Genomic DNA, 18391 nt, shown 5'->3' with positions numbered 1-18391 from the left:
AATAATTCGCTGCAGTGGCCACACAGAACTCACAGATTACGGGGTTTATTAGGGAAGCACCAGGCTACAATTCAAGTTCAGGAACAACGTTCAGCCAGCCATCTCTCAGCCAACAGTCTCTCTCAGTCTCTCCCAGCAGTGCATGTCTCTTAGTGTTTGTCTCTCAGCAGTGTGTGTCTCTCAGGAGCATGTTTCTCTCAGCAGCACATCTTTCTCAACCAGCAGTCAGAGACTCCTTCTGGCTCTAGAAGGACTCCCTTTGAGCCTGGCAGAGTGAGCACTGACCAATCCCAACATCAGGATTCTATACACCTGAGAGAAAACACACTTTCCAGAAAATTACTTTGTGCTGCTCCCAACAGAAATACCCCATGTGGATAACTTTAACAATCACAAGCTACTCAGTTGTTCATAGCAAATTCCTTCATGGAGTTTACTAAGACTTACGGCTAGAAAAGCCACACTGTGTAATTTACTACACCACAGCCCCCCCTAAGAAATTTGTCCTCTCCCCTTCCTCTCACTTGTGCAGGATCATGGACACAGTTGGTAAATCAACCTCACTTTAAAATAGTCCCTCACTTTCACGCAGGATGAGAAATATTTCCTCTAAGGAGCCCTGGTGGTACAGTGGTTAAGCAGTTAGCACTTGGCTCCTAGCCAAAAAAAGGTCACTGGTTCACTCACTGGCCACACTGTGAGAGAATGATGTGGCAGTCTGCTCCATAAACATTACAGCCTTGGAAACTCTATGGGGTAGTTTTACACTGTCATATAGGGTCACTATTTGGGAGCTCTTAAAATCAACTCAGTGGCAATGGAGTTTTTTGTTTTTGTTTTGTTTTTTGATTTAGGGGTTTTGTTTTCATTCTCTTAATAGGAAATTTCTGATTTTCAAGAATAAGGTGTTTGGGGAATCCATTTCTTTTCAAACTAAGTCCTTAACCCTGCCAAGTGGTAAAATTAACTGAATAGAAGCTATCACTACATGTCGGGCTTAGTTACAGGATGGGTGACCAAGGAGTTTGTGATCAACAAACATGATAAACAACTATGCTTTTGGCCACTCAAGGAGGGGTGTCACACCCAAAAGCTGTGTGGTGGGGTTGTTAGCTGGGGGGGGTGGGGGCCGGACACATGAATGACCAGCTGTCACACTGATCGCCTCTCCCCACCCTGCAGGTCTGCTTTTACTATGCACGTGGAAGCTGGGCATTCAGCGGTTCCTGAGGAGGGCCCCAAAGACCTGCGCTGTCCTCTCTGCCTCTACCACACCAAATACAAACGCAACATGATCGACCACATCGTGCTGCACCGAGGTAACCTTCACAGCGCCCCTCTCCTGGGTGCCGCTTGCAGCATGGGTGGTGTTAGAGTAGTGCCCTCACCTTACCTCTGGGCAGGAGATCACAGTGGTAACCACGGTGACACGGGATAAAAGCCCTTGCTGCCAAAACCATTTCATCCACCAGGAGGGAGGCAGAGGTGTGGGGGTTGTCAGTGATGGTGGTAAACGCTTCCATTGGGCTTCCCAGTCTGAGGGGCTTTTACCCTCTGACGCTCTGCCCCTGACAGCTGTGTAGAGTGCACCTGAGAAGGAGTGAATGAGAAACAGGTAGATGAAGACACATTGTAGAACTGAAGAGGTAGATGGTATGAGAGAGTCTTCGGAGCACAACCAGAGTGATGATTTCCAAAGCAGATGTGCAGATTCCCTTGATGACATGGACGGGGAGAGAGAATTCTTAAAATAAAAGTGGCATGGACAGATTAGAAAACCCATGGACTTTAGATTTCAATTCTGGGTTTAAAGCCTCTGTTCAGCCTTTCTCTTATCTGTAAAAAGGGATATTACACGTCTTATGAGGTAACATGTACAGTGTCTAACAGTATGTCTGGTGTATAATGCATGTTCCATAAATGTTGGTTCCTGCTGATAAATAGTGATAAGTCTTTTAAGTCCACTTTTCCTCTGAGTTGAGTTTACTCTTGGCCAATTAAAACATTACTAAACAACAGACTTCCCTCTGCATTGGAAGGGAAATGTATTATGTTGAACCTGCCTTGTCCTGAAAAACTCAAACTGCAGGTGGTTAGAAGAAGGTCGCTGTGATGGGCACAGCCAGCCTGGCTTGCTTTCTCCACCCACTGTCTTGCCCTCCCTCCTTCGCTCCTACTTTCCCTCTTTCTCCTTCCTTTGCCTCCAGCCTTCCAATGCTTTTCTGCATTTGCCACATAGATTTCTAAAGCAGTGAGTGTTGTCTGCCATTTGACTGAGATGTCACTCACTGTAAAGTGCTGAATGTTTTGGGGTGTTTACTAAGTATCCAGCTTTCTCTTAGAGCCACTGCGTGTCGCCAGCATGTTTTGTGACGTACACACCTATATCTTCTGCCAAAGCGTGAGCTCTGCACAAGGCCCAGCATTTCTCACTCTGATTTCCCCACCTCATTTCTCACACTAATGAGACAGGAGCTCGGTGCTGCTTGGGACGTCCACTTGCAAGCTGGGGAAGCAGCACAGGAGCACCTAGGCAGACATTCCTGGCCCGAGCTGTCCCACATGGTGCTCTGCCTCAGTCACCTGGCTTCCGGTCCCCCAGCCATGTGTTGCGGTGGCTCTGTGCCCCGTCATAGCTTGGGCAGAGGCCATCAGCAGTGTTGCTGTTGAGCAAACAGAAATGGTGAGGTGTCACTTTCTGTGTTGGGTCCCTCTCTTTTCCCATGTTGTTGCCTGGTGGGGAGACCAGAGCTTCGCTGCCTAACAAACTCTGCGACTTTTCTTCCCGGAGCTGAGAAGGGAAGTTGCGGGGCGTGGGGGCAAAGACAGATTTAGGGCCATTGCCGTGAGCTCTACACTTGACAAAGCGCTTCCCACACATGCAGACGCCTTTTGTCTCCCAACATCAAGGTGAGGGACAGACTATTACTGGCATGTCTGTTGCTGTATGTGAAGCTGGTGGTTGAGACAGACTGCGTTTCTTAAACTTAGTGTATTTACTTGTGGTCCACTTCATTTCACAAAGGATCTGAGGTATCTGAAAGACACACATGCAGGACCATCACATTAAAAACATGTGAAGAAACGGGCAAACACAAAATCAAGTGGAACCAGCGGAAAGCATACTAGTAGAATGAGAAGGCGAAATAGAAACACAGAAGCATGGATTCTCAGTGTCTGTCGTGAGGCATGTGTGTTCGTTAGCAGCGGCCTGCACATGTGGCCCTGAGGTTCTCGCCTGCCTTGTGAGAAATCAGAACCTTTTGGATTTGGAATGTTTATTAGATTTTTTTTTTTAAATGCTGTTCAGAAAAGTTTCAGGAACCCTAGACATTGAAACCTGAAAGAAACGTCTCCTGTGAGTTCTTCTAAAGGGGACGATATAGGAGGTACTTGTATTGTCCCCATCATAAATACTTAAGTTTCATAGAGCCAGTGAGAGCTGAAGTCACTTAACCAGTCATCCGACCGGTAAGCCGTAAAGATGTGAGTCAACCCCAGTCCTCTGACCCTGTATCCCACCACCTGCCTGTCAGTCTCTTGTTTATTTAAGGAGATTGTTTTCATTAAAGGGGGCATCTGAGTGTCTCAGTATGTCCTCACTGGGGCCAAAAAGTACACAGTCTGGAATGCACATAAGCATGTGAGGATTTGTAATAATAATATTAATAATTAATAATAACAACAGTTACTGATTGCTTTCTAGGTAGCAGGCACTGTAGTAAGTGCTTTATAATAATTACTTTATGAAATTCTCGCAAAACCTATGTGGTACATACTGTTATTATCCCCAATGATAAATTAAGAGGAAAAATAAAAAAGGGGTCAACTGAGCATCTTACCTAAGGTCAAATGACTAATGAGTGACCCGGTTGAGATCCGAACCTAGGGTTGTCTGACCAACAGCTATGCCTTTAACACCGTCCTACCCTTGAGAAGGCAGTGTCACCCTGTTGAGTGTTCTCCTGGCTCTGGCAGCTGAGTCCAGGGAATGGTGTTATCAGAGGGGCTGGATGTCAGCGACGAGGACCCCAGAACTGCAGATGGTAGAGTGCTTCAGGACAGCCGTGTCTGCCATCTGTGTCCTGGCCTAGCTTTCATGTCCATCTCACCTCAGCATGGCAGCTCAGTGGGAAGCCAGTGTTGACAAGTCAAGAGATTGGGTTGAGTGTCTGCCTTGCAATGTGGGATGGGGCTGATCTCGAAGTAACAAGGTGTGGCTCTTTCTGCACCTGAGCTCTCCTTGCTCTCTGGATGAATAAACATCTTTGGTCCCTAGGGCCTGCAGTGAGAGATCTTTCTGAGGCCTTGGTTAATTAAAATACTTGGGATGAAAGGCAAGGAAAAGAACTTCTGAAGTGGCCCTGAGACAGAGCTAACTAGAGTAGAATTTCCGTAGCTTTTTGTCCGGACAAATTGATATATTTTTGTAAGGAGAAAAGCGAATCCGTTTCAGTTATTTGTAATTGGAATGAGGCATATCTTAGGTTTCTGGGGGCAGTAACAAAAGAGGGCATACTGTTTGTTCGCACATTCAGCAAACATTCATTGTGTTCTCGTTACACACCACAGTGTGGGCTGGGTTCTTTAGACAAGGTGAGATCTATAAGACCTACTACCTGCTCTCCACAAAAGAGGAAGTATACACATAAGTATGATTCAAGGCAGTGGGTGAAGGGTGTCTCGGAGATTCCTGGTTGCAGATACATTTCTGTTTGGGTAGAGAAAGGGGAAGGGGGCTGGGTTTCAAACTGAGCCATGATAAAATTTCAGCAGGCCAAGAAGACTTAAGGTGGGGGACGTGGAGGTGGAGGGCAACAGCATCACAAACCACTGAGGTGAGTGAAAGCAAGACATGTTTGTAGAACAGTATTGGACTGTTCTGAGTACCTGAAGGGAATAAGGAGGCAAGACTAGAAAGGTGTGTTGGAGCCAGATTATGGAGAGCTTGGATACCAACACAGCAATTTGAGCTTGACTCAGTGAACAGATGGAAAGCCAGGCCACATCTTTGAACAGGGTACCAATAAGACACTTGTTGAATGCTCATTCAGCGAAGGTTGAGTAAAAAGATTGGAAGACCTGTCTCTTTGAGGAACTCTGACCTTAAGTCGGATCAACATTTGATGAAGGTGGCCATGAGTTGAGTTTAGCCAGGAAAAAATTCAGCCCTGAGACTTGGGCTTCAAGAACAAAATTGGTGGTAGGCCTTTTGATGGGTTTTCATTTATGCACTAAGTATTTATTGGCCACCAGTCTATGTTTTGACCACCAGCATTGTTTTAAGCCCTGGGAATCAGCTGTGAGAAGATAGGTAAGGTTTGTGCACTGAATGATCTTGGATCCCAAGAGGGGAGAGCCAACAAGTGAGCAAGTAAAGTCAGGAGTGGTTTTCCATTGTCACTGTTGGAAGCACGATGCCCACACATACTTTTATACATAGGTATCTGCTGCACCTGTAGATTGGTCAGACCCTGGAAATTTGGGCACAGATTGAATTTTAGGGATGAAACACAGCTTTGCCAATTATTCCCGTTGTGATTATGGAATCACTGTGCAATCACTGATACTGGTCTCAAGTTTCTGCTTCCCAACCTGTAACCTGCATATGTAGACAAATGGTGAATATCACTGAACTCTGCAGGTGCTCTTCCTTTTGGAATGGAACTCAACCAGTTGCCATCCAGTCAGTGCCTACACACGGTGTCCCCGTGTATGTAAGAGTAGTACTATGCTCCATAGGGCTTCCAGTGGCTGGCTTTCATTCAGGGTGCTCTGGTGGCACAGTGCCTAAGGCATCTGACTGCTAGCCAGGAGGTTGGTGGTTCAAACCCACCAGCTGCTCTGTGGAAGGAAGATGGGACAATCTACTGCCATAAAGATACCGCCTTGAAATTGACTCAGTGGCAGTGAGTTTGGTTGTTTTGAGTTTGGCTTTCATCCAGTGGTTTGAAGTAGATCACCAGGCCTTCCTTCTGAGGTGCCTTTGGGTGGATGCTAGACTTCAACCTCCAACCTGTCCATTAACCACCGAGCATTTAAGTGTTTGTGCCATTCCAGGGGATAGAACTCATGTCCCCTAATTTTCCTGATCAGTATCGTCTTTCCTGAGAAAAAAGGAGTGCAGTGAGATTTCAGACCTTTAATTTTATTCAATGACAGTATAAGTTCCCTTTCATCCCCACCAAATACTGCTGTGCCTGTTAGAGTTTGAGGTGCCATTCCCTGCACCCCCTCAGTTGCAAGAGGTAGCTTGACTAACATCACAATACCAGGCACTATTGCGTTATGTTCACACGTGTCTGTTTGTGGTTTTTGTTTTTGATACCATCATTTTCTCAGTGGCATTCTAGCACTCGGTCTTGGTCACTTGGTTGGCAGAGAGTAGGAGGTAGGTCTTTGGTTTGGCCCCAGCAGCATCTGAATCCTCTGGAATGGTAATTTGCATACCACACTTGGTGGAGTGACTGAATTCCTAATCTATCCATGCTTCGTTTTGACTTGGCATGACTGGGGGCAGAAACCCGGGCACGGTGTGGTCTGCCTTTCAGGAAGAATCCCTGCGTGCTAACTGGGGCCTCCATGAGGCCCTGGCCTTTGACTGATTTGGGCAGAAGTGACCCCTCTGTAGTTGCAGCTCTGCAGATGTTTCACGGGAGCTGGACACCACCCACCTCCTGGCTCCTATTCTGCCTTAGTTCAGATAGGCTTTGGGGGTGGCGTTACTCTCGGGTCCAGCCTCTTGGGTTTTGTGTACTCTGCAGCACTAAGCATCTTCTGAGTAGGAGGAGATGAGAGCCACAATTCATCTCTTAGTTGTACTGGTGATTTCATAGTGTTTTTGCAGCCAGAGCTGGAAGCTGGACCACAATGAGTGTGATTCAAGCCTTCATTTCTCACCCAAGCTAATTTAGAAGCGTGTGAAGTCAAGAAAGACCTACAGTTGTCACTGCGTTGAGCTGAAGCCAAGGCAGGGCTCAGGCCATACCTTGAACATTCCTGTCTCCCATCTTGTATTCTTCACCTGTCTTAGTAATGCATAACCTAGTTTGTAAAGCACTGCCATTTCCCTCCTTGAAAGTCCACGTTGTTTTTTATCATGGTCATTTTAGCCATGTTTTTGGAAAGGAGAAAAAGTTGACTTCTTTCTAAAGTTAATGTCTTAATAAAAAAAAATCCTTAGACCAAGAAAATTGGTGAATTGGTAATGTCTTGGAGAGGAAATGGCAGTCTTCATTTCAGGGTAGGTCAGCAGGGAACTTGGTTGCAGTCCATCCGGAAGATATTTGAAACACAATTCTCATGTAAATGATGACCCTAGAATCTATACATTTTGTATTTGTAAAAGAGTAGTGATAAGAGGTTTATCAGTATGCTGTGTCCGGCATGGGTATTCCCCATGAACCCTTTTTCTGGGGAGAAGGAGGGTCAGGCTGAGCTCAGGGCACCTATGCACCCAGCACCCAGCACCCAGGTCCCTGCTTTGTGCTGAACTGGAGATGTGACTTTGAGGGAAGCCACTTAGGGTCATCAATACATTGACGATAATGAAACCGAGTTTGCAGGGTTTTAAAGGATAAAGGATAGCAGTGAGGGTGAGACACCAAACAGTGCTCCAAACACAGTGAGCACTTAATGAATCTTAGTAGTTGTTTACATTCATCATTATAGTCAAATTCCAGGGAATTCTTCAGAGTGCTCGTGACTTTGTAGAAAATTCACTGACACACACACAGTGCAATTAGAAATGCCGAAGAAAACTAACCCAAGTGGTAGAGGAATTGAAAAGCAGAGTTAATCACAAAAAAGTGTGAGTGAGGTGATTAGTGACTGTGGCGAAGTGAAGGCTGGAGAGTCTTTGAGGTGTGTGAGGCATCCTTGTGTGGAAAATTATACCCAGCTGTTCTCCATCTCCTCTGGGGTCTGACAGAACCAGGCTGGATAGGACACACCAGTGCCAAAGAGATGGCAAGGTGTAAGTCAGGATCCTAGTGCAAGGGGAGATGCAGTCTCAAGGAAGGTGCCAAAACAGTTCATGTCCTCTCTCTCCACGAACTTCTCAAGTATGAAGTCATGACCATTAGTGTCCCATCTCTTGCGTGGGCACCAGCCTGTCCACAGGCCACTGTCACACATACCTTACCCAGAGCAGCTAGAATGGATGCCTGGCACGTTGTTAACAATGGTCATGATCAGTTGAGGTGTGGGGGAGTGATTTTGCAGAAGCCAGAGATGCTGACAAGTATCCCACCACGCACAGGGAAGTCCACCCCCACAAAGAATTATCCAGCCTCAGAGTGCCTTAGTGCCCCCACCCGGGGCTGGAGGAGTGGAGTGTCCTAGCATAGGGTTCTTAGAGCTCTAGTTTAAGCCACGGCATTATTTCACGTCTGTTTACACCAAACCATGGAACTGAATGGTTAGAAGAGTGTTCAGCACTTGGCTATTCTAAGAAAATGTGCAGATTGCATTATAACCATGTGTTTCTTAGCTGTCTACTATACATTAGTTAAAGATAATTTCTGTTTCTAAGTAAGTGACTGGCTCTTTGAATAGGGGAAATAGCATGTGCCTTAGCACTCCAGGGATTACTTGGTTGACACCAGCCTTCCTTTGCTTAGCGTTTTGTTGGCCCAATAATCACTGCTTTCAGGAACTCCCAAGGCACTGACTGCCCCGCAGGTCCAATGTGGTGGTTGAGACTGAGCGTGACATGGGGTGGGAAACATGCCCTGTGGACCCAACAGAGGCCAACAGCAGAGGGAGGACTCCCCACTGAGTGAGCCGCATTGGTGCACAGAATAGTAATGCCTGGAAGCATCGCTGCGTGGTGATGCTAAGAAGTGCTGCTTTCTTGACTTAATGACACATTACTGCTTCTCAGTAACATGAGTCGCTGGGTGTGTGTCCATTGTGAACTTGTAGAGCCCTCTAAAACCCAGACATAGCATGAAAACGCACGCTATATTTGATGCTTGCGTAAATAGCACAGATTTTAATTTTATCCCAGTTATGGATATCTGGCGTGTGCGCCGATACTCCGGGCAGACGGGTGTGATATTTAATTTGAGCATCTACACACAAGGGTGAGGGGGTGCAAAGCAAACAAGCTCACGCGTTCCCAGCCCTGAAGCATGTGGTGTGCCGAGAGGGGGAGCGCCCACAGCCCCCTCCTCTCTCATCTTTCCACTTCAGACAGGCATATTACAGATTGTCTGAATAGGCAAAATCTGCCCTGTCCCCCACTCCCTCCCATAGCCCCCGAATGTTCTCCGCAGCCGTTGCCTTTGGGAGCTCTTCACCCTTTGGAGGTGGAGGGTTAGTGAACGGAAGTGTCCAGGTCTGTTTTCCGATTTGATTCTTAGATTAGATATTCTCTGTCTCTTGGGAAAGGAGAGCACTGTGCCCGAGAACATCTTGGATGGGGAAACAGTGACGGACTTGACAGTGATGGGTGGACAGAGTCCTGGGTGGTCATACACAGCTGCTAGCTGGAAAGGTAGGCAGTTCGAGTCCACTCAGGCACCTTGGAAGAAAGGCCTGGCAGTCTACTTCTGAAAAATCAGCCATTGAAAACTGTGTGGAGCACAGTGTTTTCCTGACACGCACGGGGTCACCGTGAGTCAGAACCAAGTCCATAGAACTGGACAAAGTATGTGGATTTACAATTGGAAAGACAGGGATTCAGATCTTTGCCAAGTATAGTATAGTATCTGTGACCTTTGATGTGCCACTGTGTCCCTCAGTCAAAGTAACTTTGGAAAGTTACTTAGGAGCTCTGTGCCTCAGTTTACTCATTTTTGAGATGGAGTAACTCCTGCCACATAGACTTGTTGGTCGGAAGCTGCCAGCACAGCAGTGACACATAGGTGCTCAGTTAATGTCAGATTCCTTCCCCTCTAAAAACAACCCCTAAGTCCAGCCTAAATCACTCTCTGAGGGAGTAGAAAATGCACATGGCCAGTGTCAGTAATGAGTAATGTTGGTAAAAACAGCAACCACTTCTGTTCCTCATTCCTACCGTGATTACCCCTATCCCGGAGTCCCTGGGTGGTGCGAATGAGTCCTGACTGTCCGTCTGCAAAATGGCTGGTGACTCGCACCCACCCAGAGGCACCTCAGAGAAGAGGCCTGACAACCGACTACCGAAATGTCGCCTGTCGGAAACCCCTGCGGGACTTTCAGGCTCCGACACACCTGGGGTCACCAGAGTCAAAATCGAATAGACAGCACCTGTTTCCTTGTTTTGTTTTATTCAGAATTTAACCAGGACCTTTCCGCCTGCCCCGCCTCTGTTTATGAGCTGTTTCAGGTATCAAGTACACAAGAAACTTTGGTCTCAGAAATACCAACTTGTACCAGACGAACATGTTGGTTTGACAGTTGTGGGGAGGAAAACAGGGTACATGGGTGTGGGGCTTAAGAACTCAGACCTGTGAGAAGTACCAAACTAAATGTGGATTTCTTCTCATAGTCCAAAGAAAGGCTGTCTGCATTCCGTTAGTAAAAATCCCCATCTTTCCATTCAATTTGTTTCCACAGAAGAGCGAGTGGTCCCCATTGAAGTGTGCCGTTCCAAACTGTCAAAATACTTGCAGGGAGTAGTTTTCCGCTGTGATAAGTGCACCTTCACCTGCTCCAGTGACGAGAGCCTCCAGCAACACATAGAAAAGCACAATGAACTGAAACCTTACAAGTGCCAGCTGTGCTACTATGAGACCAAGCACACGGAGGAACTGGACAGCCACCTTCGGGATGAGCATAAGGTACTGGCCCGGGACCTGGTGCCTCCTGCCCTCAGCGCACCTGTGGGGAGGGCCCGGTGGGGAGAGAACGAGTACATGTGGTCACACGTACTGTCTATAAGACGGACAAGAGCTAAAGCAATGTTTAAAATGAATATGTAAGGTCATTGTAGAGAATTGGAAAATGGGAGAATGAAAACCACTCATAATTTCACCACCCAAATTCAACAGCTGAACCTTTGTGGCCTTTCCTGTGTCCATTTTCCTTTGTTTTACATAGTTGTACTAAAGCTATACACACAATACTACTTACACCTGGCTTTTTTTCACCTACTAGGTGTGTTTCCGTGTCATTTTAAATGTATTATCATAAGGGTTGGCAAATGCCGTCTGTAAAGGGCCAGATAGTAAAGATTTCCGACTCTGCAGACTGTGTGGTCTCTGTGGTAACCACTCAGCTCTGCCATTGTAGTAAGAAAGCAGCCATCCACAATACATAAATGAATGGGAAGGGCTGTGTTCTAATAAAACTTTATTTACAAAAACAGGCAACGGGCCATGGGCTCACAGTTTACCGACCCCTACTCCATCAGATGGATGGGCCACCGTGTCCTTCAGTCATGTAGGTTGTTTCCAACACTTTGCTGACTGCAGAGATTGTCACAGGCATCCCTGTGAATGTCTGACTATGACAAAGACTGGAAAATGTGTTTTATTTTGGGAGAGCAAAGTCATAGGATGGCTTTCTCACTGTGCACAAGCCTTGGTTTACCTTGTACATCTGAGCTGAGACCACCTTTCTAGTTCTGTGTGTTGCCCAGAGTGTTGTAGGAGCTCTGATTAGTACTTATTTCATCAGAAAAACCTATTGAAATATTTTCTAATTAACCAGCAAATCCAAAGCATCTGTTGAGCGTTGACTAATATCAGAATGAGAAGCACTTTTGATTGGGTTCCCCTTTTTCTTGTTTGTATCTTCATCAGTGGAAGTAGGGCTCTTTTCTGACCCTACAAATCCAAGTTGTAAACCTTTTAGTCCAAGGCATCTGCACCCACGAGTTAGCGTTCTTGTGTGACATAAGGAGAGAAGGCTAAGCTTTATCACTTGTGCACAGTTTAACGGCTCTATGGTAAATTGTCTGCCTTGGAACTCATTTATTGTCTCGTGTGTCTGCCCAGAAAGGAACGCAGAGAGGAAAAGTTGGGATTAGCCTCACATACGAACTTTAATGTTTTTCTTATTCAGACATCCTGGGCATTTCTTCCCCCAAATCAAAGGGAAATCACTCATCCATTTCAAGCCAGCCATCCGCATTGACTCACATAGCTCCTCTTTCCATAACCGCTTCACTCTTTTTATGGCCTCCAGCCTGGTATTTGGGGAAAGAGCAAATCAGGAAAAGGGAGATTCTTCCCTGGTTGTAGCACCTTAGCTTGCAAGTCACTGGGGCAAGACAGAGAATGTTAGAAACTCTGTCAGACCTGGAACTGGAAGCTTCCTGACCAGTCAGTCGGTAGAAGGCTGAGGTGCTGAGATACAGGCCAGGGAAATAGATTGCGTGGCAAAGAAAAGATCCCCAGCGTTAAGGTTTTGCAGATAAGCAGACCTGGGTTTGAGTCTTGTCTCCACCATCTGCTATACCGACTTGGAGTAAGTTACTTCAGCTTCTGTGCCTGTTTACTGATTTGTCAATGGGAATGATTTCTTCCTTAGAAGTTCTGTAAGGATTAAATGAAGTCTTGGTACTTCCCCTACTCTGAGCCCAAAGTGTCCTTAGAATATTGGTGAGATGCAGTTTTCCTGTAGAATGATAATAATTGTAGGAGCTCTGGTAGCATAGTGCCTAAGATATTTGACTGCTAACCAGAAGGCTGGTGGTTCAAACCCACCAGCTACTCCTCAGAAGGAAGACTGGGCAATCTACTTCTGTAGAGATACCACCTTCGAAACCCAAGGAAGGGTCACTATGAGTCAAATCCAACTCAATGGCAGTGAGTTTGGTTTTTTTGGAATACTAGTTAGTTGTACATATAACTGTATAGTATAGTTGTACTCCTCGGAAGGAAGGTTAGGCAATCCTACTTCCGTAGTGATACTGCCTCGGAAACCCAAGGAGGGGTCGCTATGAGTCGGGGCCGACTCGACGGCAAACAACAACAACAACAACGTACATATAAAGGCAGTTACATTTCTAAAGACAAAAAATACAAAATCATTCATTACACCTTGCATTTTAGACACAGGCTTTGATGTTATATTTCCACTATGTCATATTGTATCCTTTCATTTCATTCTTTCTTATGGTTGACTAGTTTATTATTAAGTCCAGTGAGTGCCTAATTGAGGCTAAAGAATTGTCACTCTCAGCACACCTAATGATTTTTATCTTTGTTTTAATTGTTAGTAAGTTTCTGAGACCTCTGCTTATTGCAGTGGCACAGTGGTTAAGTGCTCTTCTGCTAATCGAAAGGTCAGTGATTCAAACCCACAAGCTGCTCCGTGGGAGAAAGATACGGCAGTCTGCTTCTGTGAAGATTTACAGCCTTGGAAACCCCATGGGGCAATTCCGCTGTGTCCTGTTGAGTCACTGTGAGTCAAAACCAAGTCAACAGCAGTGGGTTTGGTTTGGGGCATGCTAATTACTGATGACAGCACTTTCTTTTTCCCATTTTCTATTCCTTTTCTTCCTAAGTGATGAGTGTAAAATGCAATTAAAATTTTTGAAGTAATTGGTCAAACGCTATTATGTTGGCACAGATGCTAATGCTGCTGAAACGGAATTTTAGGTGATAGGCAGTGGCACTATGTGCTAGTTAAAAGTTGTCATTCGTCAGGGTGAAGGATGCAAAGGTCTGATTCCAGCACTCAGGAGGGGTGTCAGTGTGCTAAAGAACGTGTCACGAACAAGTCAAACACAAAGTCAGAGGCCATAGGCCAGAGCAAGAAATTAAAGGCATAGGGATTGGAAAGGAAGGCATAAAACTGTCTCTACTCACAGACATGTGACCTGTGTAGGGAGGAAATCCTAAGAAATCTACAAAGAATCTACTAGAACTTACAGTTACAGGGTACAAGGTCAATATACAAAGAGCAATTATGTTTCTATATACTGTTGTTGCTATGGTAGAGTCCGACCGACTCATAGCGACCCTTCCTTGGGTTTCTGAGGCAGTATCACTAAGGAAGTAGATTGCCCAACCTACCTTCCAAGGAGTGGCTGGTGGGTTTGAACCGCCAGCCTTCTGGTGAGCAGTCAAGTGCCTTAGGAACTATGCTACCTGAGCAGTCTGAAAATTAAATAAAGACATAAACTCAGTTCCATTTACAATAATATCAAAAAGAATAAAATATTTAAGAATAAATTTGACAGAGAACTTCAAGAGCTGTATACTTGATGCTTGACAACTATAAAATATTGCTGAGAGAACTAAAGGAAGAACTAAATAAATGCAAGATGGCCTATGTTCATGATTTGGAAGACTCAATATTGTTAAAATCATAATTCTTCCCAAACCGATCTACGTATTCAACATAATCTCTATCAAAATCGCACTGGACTTTCTATTTCTTAGTAGAAGTTGACAGTCTGATTCTAAAATGTATATGGAAACAAAGGCCCTAGAAAGTTTAAGCAGGATGGGAAAAGAAGAGCAAAGCTGATTTCAAAAGTTACTGTCAAACGGCAGTGATCCCCTTGGTGTGATATCAGTGGAAGGAGAAATGCACAGATCAGTGACACAGAGGAAGGGTGGGGTTTTTTCCTTTCTGTTTTTAATAAATGGAGCTGGAACAATTAGATTTCTGTGTGCAAAGTAATCACCCTGGACCCTTGGTCTCACACTGGACACAAAAACTAACTGAAGATGGCTCAGAAACCTAAATGGAGAAGCCAAAACTATAAACTTTTAGAATAGTAGAAAGTCACGCAGTCCTGAGCTAAGGAAAGATGGCTTAGATATGGCACAGTTACACGCCATAGAAATTAAAGGAAAAAGTCTATAGATTGAATGTCATCAAATTAAAAACCTCTGCTCTTCAGAAGACACCATTAAGAAAACAAAAAGACAAACAACTGATTGAAAGCAAATATTTGTAAAATAAATATCTAACAATTTGTTGTAAGAATATATAAAGAACAGTTACAACTCTAGTAAGAAGACAGTAACCCAATTAACAATGAGTGAAAGATTTGACTAGACATTTTGCCATAGAGAAATACAAATAGTCAGTAAGCCCATGGGAAGATGTGCAGCATGATTTGTCGTTGTTGTTAGGTGCCATTGAGTTGGCTCCGGCTCATCGCGACCCTGTGTCCAACAGAACAAAACACTGCCCGTCCTGTGCCACGCTCACAATCCCTGTCACACTCGAGCCCATCAGTCCAGCCACTGTGTCAATCCATCTCATTGAGGGCCTTCCCCTTCTTCACTGACCCGCCACTTTACCGAGCATGACATCCTTCTCCAGGGACTGGCCCCTTCTGACAACATGACCAAAGTAGACGAGACAAGGTCTGGCCATTCTCACTTCTAAGAAACATTCCAGCTTCACTTCTTCCAGGATCTGTTTGTTCTTCTGGCAGTCTGTGGTATTTTCAGTATTCTTCTCTAACACCATAACTTAAAGGCATCAACTTTTCTTTAGGGAAATACAAAGTAAAACCATGATGAGATAGTACAGCCCACCTACTCAAAAAACAACTCACTGCCATCAAGTCGATTACAACTCACAGCAACCCCCATTGGATTTCCAAGGCTGTAAGTTTTATGGAAGCAGACTGCCTCATCTTTTTTCCTTGGAGCAGCTGATGAGTTAGAACCACCACACCAACCATTTGGTTAGTAGCCAAATGTCTTAACCACTACACCACCAGAACTGCTGACCCACGTATTAGAATGGCTAAAATTAAGAAGACTGTTAGTACCAAGTAGAGGCAGGGATATGGAGAAACTGGAAACCTCATATACTGTTGATTGGAATGTAAAATGGTATGGCTGTGTTGGAAGCAATTGGGCAATTTTTTTCAAAGTTTCTGAAAAACTTTGAAGAAAAACTTTTCAAATGTTTCTATTTTGGCTTTCAAACATAACCTTTCTATCTGACCCAATAATGCCACTCCCACAAAAAGGCTGGATGTGAGTATTCATAGAAATTTTATTCCTAATATTAAAAAGGGAAACTGGAAACAAACCCAATGTTCATCTACTGGTGAATGGATAAACGAATGTGGCATTTCTATGCAGTGGGCTACTGTCCAGCAATGAAAAGGTATAAACTACCGATGTATGTAACAACATGAGTGTGTCTCAAAAAACACCTGCTGGTGGTAGAAGCCAGACACAAAAGACCACACGTATTGTATGATTCCTTTGTGTAAAATTTCTTGAAAAGGCAAAATTCTGGAGATAGAAAGTAGGGGAGAGGTTTTCTGGGGCTGGAGGTTGGGAGCGGGAGTTGATTGATGACAAAGATCACAAGGGAAGTTCTCGGAGTGACGTTGGGGTGATGTTAGTGTTCTTAAAGTGGATTGTGGTGGTGGTTGCACAGCTGTATAAAATTACTAACACTGATTGAACTGTTCACTTAAAATGGGTGAATATTGTGGTATTTTATATACCTCAATACCTAAAACATGTAAGTTTCCAAGGCTACGGCACATGATAGGCCCTCAAGAGATACTAATTTCTTGCCGTATTTCCTTGTAAAGTTCATGTCAGGAAGAGATAGATCCTTAAAATTCTCCAGACTAAGATGAATGTTCAGACTGCCAAAATCAGAAGTACAAGCTCTAAGCTGGGGCTTACTGGTGATTTTTTTCAGTATGACTATGTTGAGTGCGTTGCTGGATACATTCTTCCATAAATAGCTTTGGATGATTTTGTGCAGTGCAGATATCTACAGAAAAACTATAAGAGACTGTAGCGTGTGTTTTCAGTCAAAGGATTTCATTAAATAGATCGGGGCTTTCAAAACTAGACTTCTGAATTCTGCCTGCAAAGCTTATAAACCTCAGGAACGTCTCCAAAGATGTCGGACTGTATCCTTCACAGACAGGACAAAGTAACAGCAGGAAAGGTCCTTGAGGTCAAATAACACCATTCCATTTAAGAATCAAAATCACAAGTAAAGTTGATATAAGCTGCCATGTTTATCCTCAGAAGCCATGGTGCAACAGAGCAGGGGTGACAGTCAGCACCCTCAATTTACAGGTGACAGAGTCTTGTCCTGGTAGGCCTTCATGTTTGGGCCAGTGAGCAAGGAATCAGTCGTAATAACTTGGGATCTAATAATACAGAAGTAAACCATGTACAATCTGAAATTTAATTTTGCGTTCTTCAACTCCCTGTCTTTGGATCTCAGTAGTTCTAGAAGCTCTTGCTTTCTGTCTTTCTCCCCACCCCACACACACACTGAAATCATATATCTATCAGTAATTCCATTTATGGGAGCTCTGGTAGCATAGTGCCTAAGGCACTTGACTGCTAACCAGAAGGCTAGCGGTTCAAACCTACCAGCCACTCCTTGGAAGGAAGGTTGGGCAATCTACTTCCGTAGTGATACTGCCTCGGAAACCCAAGGAGGTGTTGCTATGAGTCAGGTCTGACTCGATGGCACATAACAACAACAACAATCTCATTTATGACCAGTGCTAGTAAAACATGATAAGTTAGCATATTTAGGAACCTTGAAGTCATGGGAAAAAACCCCAGGACACTAGTGATTTTTCACATTAAAAAAATACCCACATGTTTTTAAAAGAAAATTTAAGTGTTTTTATACCTTGTTAGAGTTTTTTATGCTTCTAGAGTCTCTTCTTCTTTAAGGAACATAAAAGTATATTATCTCTAACTCGGTATGCTCATAAAATTGTCATGTTTGGTATATTAAATTTAGAAAGAAAGTCTATTCACGCAATACACATTCACTAATTGAATTTACTTTGAAATGTTTTTAATTTTTTACACAAATTTGTTGAGAGCGTCAGGCAGCTGAATTCAGGGAATGGCCTACTTTTTGCCAGTTTGGGGAAAGCAGCAAAATATTAGGTGTGCAATTAACCACCTCTGTTAGTTGCACGGTGGTACTGGTCAGCTTTCTGCACTGGTGAGGTCCGTGTTAGTTACACGTGGTGCTGGTCAGCTTTCTGCACTGGTGGAGGTCTGTTTTAGTTACACGGTGGTGCTGGTCAGCTTTCTGCACTGGTGAGATGCATAGTAGCACAAAAGTCACATGGACCACTGTCAGCCACTTGGAAAGGAATCACAATAGGCAATCTGGATAGAGTGGGAGAAAAATGTGGACTAAAACTCAAAACTGTAAAAAAGATCAGGCTTACTGGTCTGACAGAGACTGGTGAAACCCCCAAGACTACAGCCCCTAGTGAGCCTTTGGGCCTGGAATTGAACTCACTCCCATGGCTTTCAGCCAAACAATAGACACGTTTACAAGGTGCACAATCACACCAGGTAGGTGCAGTCTTAGAACAATCAGTCATGATGGCTCAGAGGGCAGGAATGCCTAGGAAAGAGGGACACAGGGAAAAGGTAACCACAAGGAGGAAGAGGGAAGAGAGCATGATGGGGATTGCAGTCAATGTCATGAGACAAAATGTATATGAACAGCTGTCTGGGAAATGAATTTGCTG

General features: G+C 44.5%; 1 protein-coding gene across 1 annotated transcript in view; it reads left to right on the top strand.

Annotated features, from left to right (window-relative positions):
- Positions 1 to 18391, top strand: part of ZNF462 (zinc finger protein 462) — a 95513-nt gene that overhangs the window by 63234 nt on the left and 13888 nt on the right. Inside the window, exons 9-10 of the mRNA XM_042782441.1 lie at positions 1183 to 1319; positions 10543 to 10766. Of these exons, the coding sequence (XP_042638375.1) occupies positions 1183 to 1319; positions 10543 to 10766 (361 nt within the window). The remainder of the gene's footprint in view (positions 1 to 1182; positions 1320 to 10542; positions 10767 to 18391) is intronic.

Source organism: Orycteropus afer, unplaced genomic scaffold (assembly GCF_000298275.1).
Source record: "Orycteropus afer afer isolate SDZICR_OR568_19922 unplaced genomic scaffold, OryAfe1.0 scaffold00320, whole genome shotgun sequence".
NCBI lineage: Eukaryota > Metazoa > Chordata > Mammalia > Tubulidentata > Orycteropodidae > Orycteropus > Orycteropus afer.
Note: the sequence above shows the minus strand (reverse complement) of the source record. Positions and strands in the feature narration are given on the sequence as shown.